At 31.6% G+C, this 19,509-nt stretch overlaps 4 protein-coding genes and 1 long non-coding RNA gene across 5 annotated transcripts; 4 read left to right on the forward strand and 1 right to left on the reverse strand.

Annotated features, from left to right (window-relative positions):
• The first annotated feature begins 277 nt into the window (after positions 1–277).
• On the forward strand, positions 278–3,195 carry LOC131179887 (uncharacterized). Its single transcript, XR_009148808.1, has 2 exons — positions 278–708; positions 2,512–3,195. It is a non-coding gene; the product is annotated as an uncharacterized LOC131179887 (long non-coding RNA).
• A 172-nt stretch (positions 3,196–3,367) lies between these two features.
• LOC110667488 (uncharacterized) lies at positions 3,368–4,283 on the reverse strand. The gene has a single exon (XM_021828354.2). It carries the CDS (start codon positions 4,138–4,140, stop codon positions 3,448–3,450), a length of 693 nt encoding a protein of 230 aa, XP_021684046.2. The 5' UTR covers positions 4,141–4,283; the 3' UTR covers positions 3,368–3,447.
• An 825-nt stretch (positions 4,284–5,108) lies between these two features.
• LOC110667489 (root phototropism protein 3) lies at positions 5,109–7,958 on the forward strand. The gene is made up of 4 exons (XM_021828355.2): positions 5,109–5,338; positions 5,460–5,529; positions 6,017–7,132; positions 7,412–7,958. The coding sequence occupies exons 1-4, from the start codon at positions 5,178–5,180 to the stop codon at positions 7,778–7,780; spliced, it is 1,716 nt and encodes a 571-aa protein (XP_021684047.2). The 5' UTR covers positions 5,109–5,177; the 3' UTR covers positions 7,781–7,958.
• Positions 7,959–10,098: 2,140 nt separating this feature from the next.
• LOC110667490 (mevalonate kinase) lies at positions 10,099–14,202 on the forward strand. Its single transcript, XM_021828356.2, has 5 exons — positions 10,099–10,466; positions 12,251–12,494; positions 12,575–12,828; positions 13,065–13,478; positions 13,910–14,202. The coding sequence occupies exons 1-5, from the start codon at positions 10,337–10,339 to the stop codon at positions 14,026–14,028; spliced, it is 1,161 nt and encodes a 386-aa protein (XP_021684048.2). The 5' UTR covers positions 10,099–10,336; the 3' UTR covers positions 14,029–14,202.
• A 2,714-nt stretch (positions 14,203–16,916) lies between these two features.
• On the forward strand, positions 16,917–18,034 carry LOC110667473 (uncharacterized GPI-anchored protein At5g19250). Its single transcript, XM_021828325.2, has 2 exons — positions 16,917–17,244; positions 17,367–18,034. Exons 1-2 carry the CDS (start codon positions 17,175–17,177, stop codon positions 17,867–17,869), a joined length of 573 nt encoding a protein of 190 aa, XP_021684017.2. The 5' UTR covers positions 16,917–17,174; the 3' UTR covers positions 17,870–18,034.
• The last annotated feature ends 1,475 nt before the right edge of the window (positions 18,035–19,509 follow it).

Here is a 19,509-nt window from a genome sequence, read left to right on the forward strand (position 1 = left end):
TGCTTGTTCTTGCTCATAAAAGGATAAGTCAGAGGAGCAGAATCAATTTTGAATTAGAAATCCTGAATTTTCTTTTCAATTTAAGAATTAGTAAAATAATTTAAGGACAGAATTAATAATTAATTTAAAAATTATTAGAATAATTTAAGAATATAGTTAGCAGTTAATCGGATATTATAATGCTTATTAGACATGATAACATGATATTACTGTTTAGTTTAACAACCGATTTTAACAGTAGATATAATTAGATCAAATGTTAAAAGTTGGGGTGAAATTGTTAAAAAAAATATGGAGTAAAATTATAAAAATAAGCAAAAGTTAGACTTTTTTTACGATGTGCCCTCAATATTTTTATATTTTTACTTCATTTTATAAGCATGTGCAAGCACGTGCATACTTTTTAACTTGTTTTTGCAGACGAGTCATCGCTATTGGTTATCCATACCAGGAGTACGCTATTCGCCAAACACCAAATCATATGCACCCAAGACGATGTTTGCACTCTGCAATTCCTCCATAGAGAGACGCAGTCAGCTGTTTCTTTCGAGAGCCCAAGTCCAAAGGGAATCGAAACAGAAAAGGAATACGCTCGCACAGCACCGAGTTCAAGGTCGCTGCTACTTCAACTCAGCAGCCGCCGTTCGCCGGAAACTCGACGATGACTCCTCCGATGAGGTGTCATAAAACAATGCATATCCATATATGGTAAATGATGCGTTTGGAAGTTATTTATTTTTATAGCTTGTTCAGATGATTTCAGGATTTAATTTTCTGTTTGAAGGTATTGATGATAATGCTTGAGCTTTAAAGCATAATCAGCTCTCACTTTTAATCAGAATCTAAGAAGAAGAAGCAAATAGCTCTCTCCTTATCTATATATAAAGCAAAACTGAAATTACAAGAGAGAAAGGGAGGGGCAGAAGATGAAAAAAAAGGGAAAAAAAGTTCAGCAGATGCTAAATTTTTCTTGGTGGGTAATGTTGGTAAATGCTTTAAAGTGAATCTGTTTGTAGGCCATTACCACGAAATTGTGTGGTTTGTTTGCTGGTATAGATGAGATATTATCTTCTCTATGGATGCAGTTTCTATTTTCATTTTTGGAGAATATTGTTGAAAATGCTGAATTTTTCCATGAACATGGATGCCAAGTTGGAAAAACTTCTGAAAACTGTTTTTCAAGATTTTCTGCAAAATTCGTTTCCATCTTTTCCAGAGAAATGAGTCCATGACTATGTATTGGTTATCAAAGATTTCTTACCGCATTCACAATAACTGAAATATAAAAACTATTCAATATGTTTTGCTTTTATAAACGTTGCTACTAGTCTTTTATCTGAAATGAGTCTTCTGAAGATGGCAAAGGTGGAGCTGTTAAGTGAATTTTCACTCATCACGTCACAGTTTATGTGCTCAACAAAAATATAAGATGCTAGGGATGACTATAAGAAAACTGTGGTGTGTTTGGAAAGAGCTAGTTTGCTGATGATGCTGTTCTAAATTAGTTGCCTACAGAATGATAGCTCAAAATTTTCTGTCACTAATCACAGAATCATATCTTCAACTCCAGTTCATGGTGAGAACTCTGTTGGATTAAATCTACTTATGCCTATGTTTTAGCATTTGATTTTCGCAGTTGTGAATGGTTTGGACCTTTTGTGGGCTGTGCATCTATTTGCACTAGGAATACACATACAACTTTATGCTGTTGAATTCTGCAACCGATTTATGCAAAGTCGAAAGTTTGTGTTTAATCACTACTGCATTTTCATGCTAATTTAAAATGTTACGTCTGCAAACTCTTGAGGGACTTCAGTTCTTTTGGCATGCATGAAGGAAATAATGAATTACAGAATCCCCAATAACAACCACTTGTGGTGCAACCTGTCAATAGTGTGCCATACATTAGTTCACCTGCACCAGTCGGTGATTATGACTATTGCAAACTGAAGCTGATGCCCAACCTGTTGAAAAAGTTGGACCATCTATGGTCTTTCTCTCACCTAACACAACTCAAAAGTAATGGGATAATATAATGACCTCTGCGAAAAGTACCGTTGTGCTGACTGGGAATGCAGCTATAAGACGGGTGGGATCAATTGTAGGATTAATGGACACTGGGGAGAGTGCTGATGCTGAAAGTAAGTTTCATTGACATTCGTGTCTCCCTCCCTGGGGTAGCAAAGGATTTCATTGACATTTTAAAATGTAATACTTGGAAGTTTCATTGACATTTTAAGATTAAATCCTTTGCATTTTCCACAATTGCCTTGCATGCTGAGAAATGGTATTAGGACAGATTAGTAGTAATTTCTCATAATTGGTGACGTTATCTCGGTTTTGGCTTGTTAAACCATTCTGTGCATTTGCTTCCCTCTAGCTGTTGCTATTGAACATTTCAAGCTATGAAAGATATAGTCAAGTTATTCAGTATGAACATTGAGTTTCATCTGCCCTTCTCTGTTATCAATCTTACTCTGGCTAATCTGATCTTTGATTTTGTGAAAGCAGAGGAATTCAATTGAGACAAACCTGATGGAACAATAAAAATTATGGGAGTGACAACCACTGGTGAAAAACGAATGTGCAAGAACTCCCAAATCTTTATGATGCAAACACAAAATCTGCCCCCACCAGGGCGTTTCTCCATCACATTCAGCTACCTGGTCCAGTTATTCACTGACAGTTCCGAGGTCATTTTGGGAATGATGGAATTGGAATGCTTGAGGGAATTGTGAAGAGGTGATGGGAGATTATGCAATAAGGACGATGGTTCTATTACTCTGTATCCTATAAGTTAATAGCTAGGGCCAATCCAATGCGCAAAAAGAAAACATCATCCAAGCGTGGCATGAAGACAATAGGGAAAACTCAGAATAAGGAAAGCTAGCTTGAAGAAAAAGAGAGACAATGGGATTACGGCCAGAGATTCATGGTAGAGATGACCTTGTATTCACTTAGACAAATGCATTGCGCAGCTTTGCCCATGCACTTGCCGTACAAGGTTCTGTTACAAAAGTAATGTTCAATGACTTTCATTTTGTGGCGTTTGCCATTTTTCCCCTTCAATGCCCTTCAAGATGTGTGAAATTCTGCCTTCCATCTGTAAAAGTTTGTTCTTTTCTATGTTCATATTTTGAGATTATTATTAATTTTATTTGGTTGCATTAAAAATAAAACTAGAATATGTTCATATTCCTATGATCTAGGCATATGCTTTCATTTCCATTCTATTTTCAAGGTGCACCACACATGTCCTGAAGCTTTAGTGATGTTATTATCACTTCAGTTTTATCTATTATTCTTCTTAAATTTATTATCAAATGAATTAAACAAACTCAAATCAAATCTATAATATAGAACATCATAATAAATAATGAATACTCCGATAAAAATAAATAATGAATACAAAACTGTAAAAAAAAATCTTTGCTTTTCACCTTTTTCTTACATGACTCGTCCGCGATTTCTTCTCTTTCCCTTCAGAAGTCCTCCTGAGACCGTTGGGCAAACCCTAAGCCTCTGAACCCAGCGTTGGGTATCCTCTCTCCTCAACCTCAAACCTAACAAAACGCCAACAAAGCAGAGCCCCAAAACCCAATCTTTAATTCGTCTCCTGTATCCTCTAATCAAAAGAGTCACAAGAAAACCCAATGCAAAAACCCCACACAATAAATCACTCTTTAGCTCTCTTCCAAACAATAACCCCAATCCACAAACTGTCAAAACTCCAAAAAGTCCTAAACTTGTCTTCCCTTTTCTCCTCCACCCATCAGAACTTCCATCCCCGAAAACCTTCCAAAACCCTAAACCTCCTCCACCTCCACCGCCAAGTTCCGCAACAACCAATTCTAAAGGTCCTGGTAAGATCTTGGGATTTGATGCCACAAAGGACACTAATTTGGGCACAATTTTCATTAATTTTTGAGACCCTGATCTCCTTCTTTTCTTTCTTGCACAAACAATTGGTTTTCGGATTTGGGTTTGATGCAAAAGTAAGGGTGAAAATTGAAAAAAAGGACATTGTGATGAGAAAACGGTGCATTGAGTGTAAGCGATAATAGTTCCCCCAATCGGGTTTAAGAGAAGAGATTGTTTAGAGACAAGGGTTAGGGATTTGAAATGAAAAGTCTTTAGCATGGTAAAGAATGTGCTATCCAAGATGTAAAAGAGCAGAAGAAGAAGAAGAAGAAGAACTGGTGACCGTTACCATACAAATAGGAGCTCGTTTTTTGAAAATTTACAAATTGCAGTGTAAAAATTGGTTTTTTTAGGGTTCTGAATAATATTATATAAATTAAAAAGAAAAATATTTAAATAAGTTAAGCCGAACCTATTTTCCAACCCTTGAATAATTAAACTTTTTCAAGTTTCATTTATTGTATCATTATTTTTAATTTTCAATTGTATGCAATTGAGTTTATGAAAGATTTTGTTAAAGAAATTAATAATTTATTTTAACCATACAAAAATTAGAAATTTAAAAATCTGCATTACTAGTTCCTTATGAATGTTTGAGGATAAAAAGTATCCTTAATAATAATTTTTCTTTTTAAATAAGAGAAAATTTGTGATGCACCTGATACATTGTGGTAGTCCTCTTACCGCATGCGGCCCTGTACAAATGTTATATTTTAAAATTTTTCATATGGTAACTACTCGAAATTCTCAGTCTCTTAAGTTGAAAAGTTCATGGACTTATTGGCACACAATCGAAGAACAAATTTATCTCAAAAAGTTGATAACTTGAAAATGGGTTTTTCCAAAAGTAAGCTTTTGAAATCTCATTGGCTGAGTACTTCAAAGTTCTAAACTATATAGTGTTGTCTAGGATGAGTGGTAGATGACTATGGTGGAAGTGTTCAATAATCTGCTTAGGTGGAATAGATGGGAGATCATTTATGGTGTAATTTTAGATAGCAACACTGATAGAGAAATTAGGCATAGAGTCCCAAACTTAGTGGACGAGAATGCATAACAATTATGGTCATAGTGTTGGCTCCAATCTGCCCCCCACACATCTAAGCTTACAGTGACCAGAGACAGCAAAAGGCAACAAACCCTCTTAATGGCATAACTACTTTCTATCAAGTATTTCTTCTGCTGCCTTAACTTGTATTTCTCTATCCAAAACCAACTCTTTTTGTGCACTGTGGTGGAGAAAGTAAATAAAAAGAATGAAGTATGGGTTTCTTTCCCCTATACATGACAAGGCTCCTATGGGAAAGGGAAGTCTTCATAAAGGAAATGCCAATGGTGTTAAGCATAGTAAGTGTATTATTTTTCCTCCCAAAGTGAGTATGGTTGCTGAATCTCTAGAAAGAAGAAACCAGAATTGGTAACCTCTCTGTCTCTGTTCATGCATGCATATACTTGTATGTATTTGTGTGAAATTGTAAATTATCCCATGATCTTTACAGTGTTTCTTTCTGCAATTGTGATTGATTTTGCTTCCGCAGGATTGTTCGAGCAAAAGTTGCAAATGATTTGATCATACAAGTTGGGGATTCCATTTTTCAGTTACATAAGGTGCACTGAATATGTTTTCTCTTAATCTACATAACCCTATTGGAATTTGGAAATTGATATCTATTTGCAGCATTACTATTACATAGGTAACTTCAAATTTAAGTCTTTTCTAGAGTTGCTTGAAGTTTTGTGTTGACATTAGACCATATCACACTCTCTCATAGCCTTTCAACAAGATTATGGACATATCATTAGAGTTGATGACTACTGAAGATTAGAGAGAATTCTATAGGTTTTAGTGATTATAAGACTGTAGCAGAGATCGAGGTAAAAACAACTTGGAATCAGAAAATAATTCAGGTCATTTTTCCCACTTCTCTCTTTTGAGCCTTGAAAATATGCATGGAGTTATATTGGTTCTTTCCTGAACTATTTTTTTCCAACTTATTCAAATAAAAATGTTCAAATATCTTTCTTTTTTTCATTCTCTTTTGAGGATAAATCCATGATCAGATTCTAACTTCATATATCATTTATGGGTAGTCAGCTTCCTATGGTATCAAGAAGTGGATATTTGAATAGATTAGTATTCCAAAGAATTTGCATTAGAGACAAAAATACAGTGTCTACGATCCAAATAGACAATTTTCCCGGTGGAGCTGAAATCTTTGAGTTGGTGGTGAAATTCTGCTATGGATGGAAAGTTGATCTGACAGCAGCCAACATCGCTCCAGCATACTGTGCTGCATATTTCTTAGAAATGAGTGATGATCTTGAACAAGGAAATCTTATTTCTAAGGCAGAAACTTTCCTAAGTTTTATACTCCTGACATCCTGGAAAGAAATATTTCAGATTTTCAAAAGTTGCGAGACAATTGCTTCATGGGCCAAGAAGTTACAAGTCTTGAAACGATGCTCTGAAGCTATTGCTTGGAAGGCTTCCATGGACCCAAAAACATTTACTGCTGGTGATGATGATTCATTGGGTTATAACGCTCAATCAAATAACGCAAAAAACTCACAACATAGTTGCATAGCTGAGAATTGGTGGTTTGAAGATGTTTCATTTCTTCGAATAGATCATTTTCTTGAAGTCATTGAATCTACTAAAAGAAAAGGGGTAAGATCAGAGCTTGTTGGATCATGCATAGCTCACTGGACAGAAAAATGGATTTCTCAAATTCCTTTTGGACAACACAATCAGCCAACACACCAGTTATTGAAAGTTACCGCAGAAAGTTTGATTAAAGTACTTCCAGCGGAAAAAAACTCAGTTTCCTGCAATTTTTTGCTTCACCTTCTCAAGTTGGGAATTATGATGAGAATTGAGTTTGAACTGTTAAACAAGCTAGAACAAAGGATAGCTCTTATGTTGGAGCAGTGTTCTGCTTCAGATCTCTTAGTGAGGAATTATGGCAATACTGATACTGTTTATGACGTGAGAATCATTACAAGGGTGGTTGAATCATATGTTTCTTCTGTGTTAAATAATCCAGCACCAAGAATATATGTTGTTGGAAGGTTGGTGGATGAGTATCTTACGATGATTGCTAAGGATGAGAAGCTTCCAATTAAACATTTTCAATTGCTTGCAGAAGCATTACCAAAAGATGCCCGATATTGTGACGACAACCTCTATAGAGCCATAGACATGTATCTCAAGGTATGTAGAAAGTTGCCATCTCTTAACATTTTATTATGTTAAAGCTGATACTAAGGTACGTAGAACATTGAGTTCTGGACTAATGCATGAGAAGAATTATTTTGCTTTGATACTTCATAGCTCAAATGTGCTGATATACTGATGACGGCTAAAAGTTTTCTGTTCTGCTATATTAAAACTTCAGAAAATGTAAATCCAGTCCATATATTTTGTTTCCAATTGCATCTCACTAACTAGAGCTACCTGGAACTCTGTATTGGTACTTGACCAATTATGCAGGCACATCCTAAACTAACAGAAGAAGAAAGAACTAGTGTGTGCAAAGCCATGGACTATCATAAACTATCAGAAGAAGCTCGCCAGCATGCGATGAAGAATGAAAGATTGCCCTTGTATATCTCAATGCGACTTGCCCTTCTTGAACAAGTAAATATGACAAAATCATCGACAAATAATAGATCCAACTACAGAAGAACAAAGACTCAAACTATTATCAGAATAAGCAAGGGTTTAGATAAGGGATGTATGACACCTCAGAAAGAATTAACTATGATGAAGAAAGAGGTCGAGAACATGAAGGTGCAACTAAATGCATTGCAGAAGTGTAAAATTCAGCTTCAGAGACAAATAAAAGGATGCACTATCTAGAAATAGGGATCCAGGTTCTGTCAAAGCATTGTATTAGCATCTTTTATGTTGCTTTGTTTGAAAGTCCATTACAATACCTGCAGAATGTTGTAGATTGTGGAAGAAAACGTGACATTTTTATTTTATGCTTCACGAGAAGATGGTATGTTCTTATCTGAAATGCAATTATATTAGATAATGACAACTAGCAAATTTTATTCATAACAATGCACCAAGAAGCTACTAATTTCTGTTACTTTATTTGATGATATTGGGGCAGTTTGTCAATTTTTTGTTCTACCAATCAAATAGATATAATAATTGTATGAGAGTGTAACAATTTTTAGAGCGCTTTAACTTGGTGATTCGTTCTTTTGACATCAACTCATCATCCAGGATGTTGAAACTTTTTTTTACATCTTCCAAAAACAGATTACAATTTCTGAAGGATAGCTTGCTGAATCCGGTGGTCCACATCTTGCCTCAAGAAAGCATTAGAGATTCAATTTCAGTTAAATCTTCCATGCCACTTAACAGTTCTGTTAAAATTTAAAAATTTGATATGTAATTCCACATGCCACACTGTCTCTTATTGCATTAATGACTAAACAATGCAGAACCACTCTCTCTCTTTCTATTCATCTTGTGACAGTAGGAATAGCTGGATTATCCAATGCATTCATGAATAGGTCGCTCTTCTTATTAAATACATAAGTCACGTAAATAGTTGATATAGGCTCAAGGCAATAAGAGGTTCACTGGTGGAATGTAGAGAGTGGGCACCAAAACTTGCTTTTGTCAACGATTTTGGTTGGTAATTAAAGATAATTAGGGTGGCTAATTCAGTGCAACAAAATAAAGTATAAAGAAATGTGTTTAAAGGTTCCAGGTAGATATGGTAACGGGTCGAATTTTTATGAGTACCTAATTTGATCGAATCCTAATAGAACGGGTTTAGTTATTATATAATCGAGTTTGGGACCGGGTTCGAGTTTGAAAAATAATACATGTGACGGGTTAGGATCTCAAATTTTACATGTTAGGTATCTGTTATCTAAACTCGTTTATATAAATACTTAATTAAATATAAAATAATATTTTTTATAATAATATTTATAAATTTTATATATTTTATTTTATATAAAATTAAATTTAAATATTTTATAAAATTATTATAATATTAAAATATAAATTATTAATCAAAATAATTTTTAATGCAGAATACTAATTAAAATATATAAAATAAAATAAATTCAAATTATTTTTAGGTAATAATAATCGAATTTGTGATGAATTCGAATAATTAAAAATAAATTTTAATCAAATTTAAAAATAATTCAAATTATAATAATATTAATCAAATTTAAATTTAAATAAAATAATTTTTATAAATATTTTATCCGTTGCCTTTCTCTAGTTCTATACTCTAGTTTTATTTATGGGTAGATTTGAGCTCATCAAAATTTAAGCTAATGCTGATGCGATTCCATTAGACCCACTGCCCTCCAACACCTGCGAAGCACCTCCGATCACAACCAACATTGATCTCTCCCGTGAAATTTATTTCACATTTTAAAAATTATAAATATGAAAAAAATACATTTTTATTAAATATTTTTATATTTTTATTTATTAAATTTAATTTTTTTTATTTAAAATCACTTATTGTATAAAAAATAAAAAATATTTATTATTTTTTTAATTTTTTTCTTTATTTATATTAAATACAATAAATAAGATAAATGGTACTTTAATAAATTATTAATATATTTTTATAAAAATGAGATTATTTAATTAATTTATTAATCATTACATAAATTCAAATTTAAAAAATAAAAATGCATGAAAAGAATATATTTAATAATCTTTTCAAATTATTAATTAGATTTAGTTTATAATCTTGAGTTTAAGTCACAGTGAAAATTAATTATAAAAAGAATTTAAAATTCATTAAACATTGATGCTTTAATTTTTTTTAATATTAATGAAAATGTTTAAAATTATACCTACATGGGAGTTTTGTTTAATAATAAATTTATTTCAATTTGTATAAAATATGTAAGTTTGAGTTCTCATTTTCCTTATTTAAAAAAATAAATAAATTCACTCAACAATAAAATGCATTTGGTTGAAAGAATTTATAATGAGAAAAAGAATATATGGTCCATAATTTAAATTTAAGTCATGAAATTGAGTAAAAAAATCATTTTTATATCTAAAAAAATATTTAACTCATGAAAAAGATAAATCATGAAAAAAAAAATACCTACAGTAAGGAAAGTGTTCCCTACAGCACGCGATCCCTACACAAGGCCATAAACCAAATCACACCCTTTGACCAGCTACGCGCCACCAAGGAGAGTGTGCGCGTGGTTATCTCCACTCGCTCGAACTGTGAAAGACACAATGGAAAAGAGAATATATGTTGTTTTGGTTCGGTTTTCTCCGCCAAAAGTGCCCAATCATGAGTTTCTCTATTAATGGATCCATAACTCTCAGAGCGCGCTGAGCTACCTGACTTCAACGATTGAAGATTTCTCTAAACAGGTAATTGGGATTTGAGAGGTACGGAAAACAATGGAAGTGAAAGCAAGGGCTCCTGGGAAAATCATTCTCTCCGGTGAACACGCAGTGGTGCACGGATCCACTGCAGTCGCTGCGTCTATTGATCTCTACACCTATGCCACTATTTCTTTTCCCATCGCTGGTAAATTTATGCTTTTACGCTCTTTAATGGCTTTTCATTTTTCTTTTCTTGGTTTATTGTTGTTGACTTTTTGGTTCTGGCGAGCTGAATATGTATTGGGGTTACTTGGAAAGTTGATCGAAAGATACCCTTTTGAGATTATGTGAATATGTGTATTGTACTTTGCTTCTTTTGCTTTCAACGTGTTTTAGACATGCAAAGGCCACGTCCTTTTTTTTTTTTTTCTCTTTTCTTTTTCCTTTTAGAGATTGTTTTAGTAATTTGAAATGCTGATTCAATGATACCCTTTTGAGTTATTCGCTGCATAGAAACCTTTGAAATCAAGTGAAGTTGTTTTCCATTTTCTGCAGGATTATTGAATTGGACTTCTTATTTAATTTTTGGAGCTAAATTTGTAGTCGTGGGTATTTTCAGATTGAGTTCTTGAGTTTTGGTTTAAATATGATCAACGGAAAACCTTTTGAGATTTTCTGATAATTCCTGTTCTCTTCCCTTGTTTGCAACATTAATTGCTTGTTGTACTGGTATCTGTTCGGTTCATTTGTCAGTGGACTATAACTATGCAAAAGGAAGATTTTCATGTTGGTGGGTGTTGGGTTATCCGAAATTAATGATCTAAAGAGACCATTGACAATTTTTAATTGGTGAGAGTTGGTTGGAGGGGATAGTTCTCTAACACCACAGTAGCCTGATTTTATCTATGAATTGGTCAAGTTGCAGGTTTTTCATGAATTCTAGGAAAGGCTTCTTTTTTCCTCGTGCTCCCACTGTCTCTTATTATTCCAGAACTATTGTGATGACATGCATTTTCACTTGAGAAAAAAAAAAAAAAACCCTTCTTTTGACTGGATTTTGTTTCTTAGATGCAAGGGTGCTTTATACATGGAGCATTAACTGTGAATGACAATTGCAAGATCTCGTAAAAGATAATGATTCAGTGTGTTCATTTGCAAATTCAATTAAAGTGTTGAGCTGATGGGTTTGGCATTCTGCCAAAGTAATCAAATCTAGCAGTTCGATATCACACTTGCACATGCAAATCAGTGCATTAGCTTTCACATCCTGCTTGTTCATCAACATAGCTAGCCAGTTAGAATTGCCAAAATAAAGCAGACATCATAAATCTCTTTTAAATACATGAATTCCAACAGGTAATAATGTTTTGTTTCGTATATTTATATAATTTATTTTAAATAGATGTTAATAAAATGAACAGAAATCAGAGGTGATTTTTCAATGTGAGAGACATGCTTGAATGGCATTATCATAATAATCCAAATGACTCTAGTCATCTCTTCTCATCACCGAACACTCGTCCAATCTGCAAGACCTCTAGGTCAATTTAAAAACTGCTCGTCACTTATGCAACTTAAGCTCTTGCCAGTATTGCAGTGACTGCTTAGCTTACAATAACAAATAACAACAACAACAACTAAGCCTTAATCCCAAACTAGTTGTGGAGTGACTGCTAAGTGTAGTAAAACATTTTCCAAACTATCTTTACTGTTTAAAGAAATTAGTGGCTCATGATCAAAAAATGATATGGTACATTCTGATTTCTCATGTTTATGAAAAATTTTTATTAATATGCGCAATTCCATATCTTTTCTTGTCTACCTATAAAAGTAAATTGAATATTGGGATTCATCATATCTAACATTGTTGGTTTTCACTTGTTTTCATCATAATTCTACAGTAGTCTCTCCCTTTTTTGTCTTAAATTTTTTGATGAACGGATCATTGCGCATGATTGGATTTTTTGATGGATCATTCTTTTCCCATAGAGAATGATGATTCACTGAAACTTCAGCTCAAGGATGTGGCACTAGAATTTTCATGGCCAATTGGGAGAATCAAAGAAGCCTTATCTAATTTGGGTGCTCCTTCCTCTTCAACACCCACCTCTTGCTCAATAGAATCAGTTAAGTCAATTTCAGCTTTGGTTGACGAACAAAATATCCCAGAGGCAAAAATTGCACTTGCTTCGGGAGTATCAGCCTTTTTATGGTTATATACATCTATTCGAGGGTATGCATGTTGTATTGCATTATATTGTTGGCTATTTTTCTTTCCTACTTGATTTTCCTAATTCAGTTCCTTTGTGTCAGATTTAAGTCTGCCACTGTAGTTGTCACTTCTGACCTTCCACTGGGTTCAGGCCTAGGATCATCTGCTTCATTTTGTGTTGCCCTCTCAGCTGCTCTACTTGCTCTCTCAGACTCTGTAAATGTGGACGCACAGCACCAAGGGTGGTCAATGTTTGGGGAGCCTGACCTTGAATTATTAAACAACTGGGCTTTTGAAGGTGAAAAGATAATTCATGGAAAGCCATCTGGAATAGACAACACTGTCAGCACATATGGTACGTATAAATTGGTGAGGTATACCGACAGATTTTTCATGTGTACATACTCTACCTTCTTTATCTCTGCATCATAATTCATAACAGCTAGGTTTTGCAGTCAAGCATTGATTGAAACAAACTATAATGTGCATCGTGCTGAAATACTATGAACAGGATCAGAAAAATTCAAGTTCCTTTAATTGGAATATTTTGCTTCCTGATTTGTGTAGTATTTCTTTTGGTCTTCCTAACAGGCAACATGATCAAGTTCAGGTCTGGTAATCTGACACGCATCACGTCCAAAATGCCGCTCAAAATGCTTGTTACTAACACAAAAGTTGGGAGGAACACAAAAGCACTGGTTGCTGGCGTTTCAGAGAGAACTTTACGGCACCCGAATGCCATGAGTTTTGTTTTTAATGCTGTTGATTCTATCAGTAACGATCTGGCTAACATCATCCTTTCACCTGCTCCAGATGATGTGTCCATAACTGAGAAGGAAGAGAAGCTAGAAGAGTTAATGGAAATGAATCAAGGCTTGCTTCAATGCATGGGGGTCAGCCATGCTTCTATAGAAACTGTTCTTCGGACAACATTGAAATACAAGTTAGCTTCCAAGTTGACTGGAGCAGGGGGTGGGGGTTGCGTACTGACTCTGCTACCAACCTGTATCCTTTATGGCTATTTTTTTTTTCTTTCTAATCTTTTTTCATCATGCATCCTTAGGTTTTCTCTTATAGATAATTTCCTAGTACTTTTCTTTCTTTGTTCTATGATTATTGCCTTGGCCATGTCATTTGGATGCATTAAATCATTTTCTTAATGGGTATTTCATTTGCCCTGCTCTTCTTGTTGATATGTGTCTTTTACATAGAAGTCACATGCTGCCTCATTAGATGGTTTCATGAATGTCATCTATTCTGGTCATGTGGTGGAATTGATCTATTGGTTGAATATGCTAGGATTGATGTAAATATAGGTTTTCCATCTCAGCTGAGTGGGTTCCTAGGACAGTAAATAGAATTTATCAAGAAGATCTTTTTGGTGCCAATGCTTTTAGTTATCCTTCTTCTTTTATATTTTCCTTAGCATAAATCAGTGTTATCAGGAACAGTTGTTGACAAAGTAATTGCTGAACTGGAGTCATGTGGATTCCAATGTTTGATTGCCAGAATAGGTGGGAATGGTGTTGAGATTTGCATTGGTGGTTCATCCTGATTATAACAGGGCAGCAATAAATTAGAGTAAGATCTTATCTTTAATGTCAATTTTCAAATAAGATCACAAAGTGTAGGCTTTGCTGGTAAAGCTGATTTATTTCTTACGACATCATCTGTATGATATTTCGTTGTTGTTTATCTTCCTCTTTTTAGCTGGAGTCAGTTTCAAACATCTTTGAAGTTCCTGGGATACTTATCTTCATTCTTTTTGGCATTCATGGGAACTACAGAAATCAAAGAGAGAAATTAATGGATGGTTAATATATATATACACAAACGACAAAACTAGCAATTTGATATAATCGAATACAGTGATCAGATCACTAGACAATTTGATACAATCTACTCTGCTGCGAATGAGGAACCATCGGCAGATTGGGACTACAGAGTTCACGTTCCAAGGTCTCAAAAAGTTTTTTTTTTTTTTAAATGAAAATTCAAATCAAAATATATTGATAAATATTTTAATAAGAAAATGATTATATTTTATATTTTAATAAATATACATTGCTAAAATTAAATGTACTTGCTGAAGGGGAAAATATAATTAATTATATGTTAAAAAAATGATTAAATTTAAAAAATAATGGTAAAAATATAAGAATCGACGTTCTTGGGTCACAAAACTCTACAAAGGCTACAATGAAGAACCTTGTAGATATCAAGCTCAACTTCATGATGAAGCTTCTGAAAAATCCAACCATGCGCCACTTAGAATTTTCTTTTTGTCTAAAAATGTAAAAGAAAATTCTAGATAGAAGGTGAAAGTAGGACAATTGGATTATTTCTTCTATATATACTAATTTATAAAGGGTGTATTAGTCTTAGTGGAATTGTATTTATGATGCCAAAAAAAAAAAATTAAAGAGATAGGTTCATAATCAAAATATATGTAATGAATGGAATACATTCTTAGTATCAAAGAGTTTATATTCATAATAAAAGTTTTGATTGATTAAAAATTTTTAAAATTTATTAAAAACTCAAAATTCTCTTAAAAAATAAAAATAAAAAACTATTTAAATGGAGACTTTTGCGCATATATAAGAGTTTTTTTTTTGTTTATTTATATGGATAGATTTATAGATATTAATATTAATTAATTAATGATATTAAAATTACAAAATAAAAAAATAGACATATACAATGAATATATAGTAATTAAAATAGTTATATTTCAAATGTCATAATTTAGGCTAATTTTTACCTGCCGTTCCTCAACTTTTAAAATTGTTACATTTTCATCTTCTATATTTAATTTATTATTGTAAAATCCCTTAATTTGAGAATTTATTGCACTTTTATCCCTCAACTTTTGAAGTTGTTACACTTTTATCCTCCATCTTCAGTTTGTTATTATAAAATTTCTCAACTTTAGAATTTGTTACACTAAAATCCCTCAAGTTTAGGATTTATTACACTTTAGTCCCTTAACTTTTTGAATTGGTACTGTCCACAACAAATTCAAAAAGCAGCAGGAAAACATGTTGTAGGACTAACAAACAAATAAATAATCAATTAGAAAGGAAATCCTAAAAAATTGTTTTCAAGATTTTTCTTTTCAGTTTTAAAAGAGAGAGTAGATAGTGATTTATTTTTTATTTTCATCAAAATAGAGGATAGAGAGGGAGAATGATAAGAGAGAGTACGAAGAGGATGAGATAGGGAGTAGAGAGATGAGAGAAATAGAGTCAGGAGAGAGGGTGACGTGAATGTCATATGTGACCTTTTTTAATTTCTTTTTATTTTACACTATGACATGGTCATGCACATATAAGGTTGATTGAAGATATGAGGGGTTCATAATATGAGGGATTAAAGTATAACAAATTTTAAAATTGAGGGATTTTATGGTAGCAAACTAAATACACATGATGAATGTGTAAAAATTCAAAAATTAAGGGACTAAAATGTAACAAATTTCAAAATTGAGGGATTTTATAGTAACAAATTAAAGTAGAAGTACGGAAGTGTAAAAACTTCAAAAGTTGAGGGATGACTCATAAAAATTAGTCCATAATTCATCATATATAAATATTAATATTTAAATTAAAAAAATCTCAATTGGTCCAATTAAAATAAGAAAAATAAAAAAATAAGGAAAAATGAAAAATTTGTAAAAATATTTATTTATTTTATATAAATGTAAATATATAGATAGATATATAGATATTAATTAACATTAATTAATTAATAATATTAATAATTACAAAATGAAAAAATAGACATATACAATGAATGAATATTTATTACATTTTTTATAATTAATTGTGTATGTATAATATTAATTTTGAAATTTAAAAAATCTGAATTGATTCAATCAAAATGAAGAAAAATTTAAAAAAAAAAAATTCAAAATGCGTAAAACTTAGAAAAATAAAATACTAAATAAGATAGTCTCACTTTCTCTTTACTTAGCTTTAATATAGAAGACATATAGATATATTTTTTTATCCTTTAAATACAATATAAAATTATTTAATTATAAAAAACTTTCATAATAATTATCAAAAAAGTATATATCATAAAAAATATTTTTATAATATTTATAATAATTTAAATAGTTATACTTATTATGAGATTTATAAATAAATATATTTTATTTTGATGAATAATAATTAATTTAATATTTCATATTTTTTTTACTTTATAATTATATTATGTTTATGTAAACATAATAAATTTAAGTATAGAGTTATTATGAATGACTTCTTATTTATATGTAATCTTCATATTTATTAAGTTTATTTTAAAAATAAAAGTTACACTGAAATTAATTTAGACTTAAAATCATTATTCTTCATCAAAAATAAACCTCACTTATTTAATATGTGAATTTCACCTTATCTAATATTTGTTAGATCTATAATTCAACGATTCTTCTGGCTAGCAAGGAAAGATGATATTTTGAAAGAAATGAAAGCGCAGGGCATCTGGAAGAAGCCTTCAAATCCAAGGCAAATAAACGAATTAGGGAAAGTAGAAAGAAAGAGAAGAATCCAATTCAACTCCAAAGAAAGAAGCTTGTGTTATACAAAGTTTAAAATTCATCATCTTTTCTTTATTCCTACAGTGGATATATATTCTCATCTCCATCAATTGCGAGGATGTAAGATGTTCTTTAATCTAGCTCGATAGCTATCCATGGCCTTTCTCAAATTTGGCCTCCTTCTTCTTGCCATTTTCTTGCTTTCTTCTCCAGTGCACTGTGACGGTATTCTCTCTCTCTCTCTCTCTCTCTCTCTCTCTTCTACCCACTTATGTTATGATTGATCTGAATGCATTCTTAATTTTCTTTTTTCTATGTTTATTTTATTAAAATGAATTATTTTGCAGATGGCGAAGGTGATCTTCTGAAATGCCTCAACTGTCACAGGGCATTCTTAGACCTCCCAGCTTTCGTCAAGAACAAGGAAGCAGAATGTCTGGCAAGTGAAGTTGCTAAAGATCTAGAGGAGAAAAAATGTGAAGAGGCCAGTGGCAGCAACCCGTATCAGTTAGCCAACCATACTGACTTATTATCCAAGTGTGGCATTAACGTTAGCCACTCCAGAGATGGTGTGGTGTTGCCTGTTTGCGTGCCCAACTTGGATTCAATTGAAGTGTTTACTAATTACACTCGCACCCAGTTCGCTAAGTACATAAACGATTCCAAGTTTGCTGAAGCTGGACTCGGTTGCAAAGGTAATTGGATGGTGGCCGTTTTGAGCACAGCCACCTCAGAAGGTGACTTTGCAGGAGCCAATAGTTTGGTTTCCATGATTGGTTTTGGTCATTGCTTGATATCTTTCTTGTTGGGGATGCTTGTCTTTGCTGAAGTGCCTTTGGGATGGTGGTAATTAATTCCCACGAGGGGCATGAAGATTTCAACTCATTGCCTTGTCATGAATAAGGAAATACACTCTTACTTGCTTAATTATATTAGGCTACATTGGTTGAATGTATTAATTGTGATTTATATGTTGTATTGATAATTTATGATTTTAATGTGTATGATATAATAAATTAAATTTATTGTTTTAAATAACAATTGCTATAAAATTTTTGCTTTCATCATTAATTATATTATCTTTTCAAATTTAGCTATAAGTGATGGAAAATTATTGTTTAACCTCAGTTTAATTTAATTAATTTTTTATTAATTATATTACATATAGAATGAAAAAAATTTGATTCTTTTAAATTAAAAATATAATTTATTAAAAAAAAAAATTCATACACTAAGATTTTATAAACTCAATAAATACTAACAAATTATTTTAAATGATAAAAAAACTATTATAATTATATCAATGAACAAAGTCCATTTATATCTAATAATTTGATTAATTATTTAATAACCATTTAATTTAATACAAATGTGATTAGAAAATTAAATCTTAATATAATTTTCATATTCTATCTAGGCTAGTATTATTTTATTCGAAATTGATATGAAATTGAATATTCCTATTTATTAGGGGGTTATGAATCTGAATTAACCTCTAAGGTTCTCTTATGGTTTCGATTTCAATTTTAATTTTAATTTTAATTAATTAAATTAAATATAAATTCAATTAAATTTAATATTTTTAATTTTTTATTTATTTAAAGAAAATTCTTTTTTCAATTTTGACTTTAATAATTAAATTAATTAATTTTTATCCAATTCAACCACGATTCAAATCAACCACAATTTTAATATAAATTCCATTGGGATTTAAACCAATTCTTGCGGGATCTACTTCTATCTTGACATAGCGAGAATTCTGAATTTTACAAGAAAAATTATAAAAATTAAGGAAAATAAAGAAAAGAGAAATTATATAATAAAATAGTTATTTCATGTAGGGGTGAACATATTTCGGTTTAAACTGAAAAATCAAACTGAACCGAGTTAATTCGGTTTTAAAATTTAATTGCTTTAGTTTGATTTTATATTATAAAAATTTCAATTATTTTGGTTCAGTTTGATTTTGAAGAGAAAAAAATCGATTAAATCGAACTGAACCGAATAATAATTTTATATATTCAAATCGAACTAAATCGATCCGAATCGATTTTTGAATTGATTTATTTTTATGGAGAATTTATGAATTATATATATATATAAATTATTTAATTTCATTGATTAATGTTTATTAGGTTCAAATCAAAGTCAAAATTAGATGAAATAACTTAAAAATAAGTCTAAATTAAAAAATAATAAAAAATCAAAACTGATCGGATTTCACCAAACCGAAATAGAGTGATTCAGTTCAATTCGGTTTTTCATCCATTTTCGTTCTATTCAATTTCTAAAATATGTAATTCAATTTTTATAATTTAATTCGGTTCAATTTAATTTGGTTCGATTTGAATCGAATACTCACCCTTAATTTTATGTCAATATTTAATATAATTAGACAATTATATAAATATCGTTATTATTTAAAAAAAAATTATAAGTTGTTATAAATTTTTGAGATGCATCTATATATTCGTGCAAATCCACTCATCC

This window comes from Hevea brasiliensis, chromosome 5, assembly GCF_030052815.1.
Source record: "Hevea brasiliensis isolate MT/VB/25A 57/8 chromosome 5, ASM3005281v1, whole genome shotgun sequence".
NCBI classification, from domain to species: Eukaryota; Viridiplantae; Streptophyta; class Magnoliopsida; order Malpighiales; family Euphorbiaceae; genus Hevea; species Hevea brasiliensis.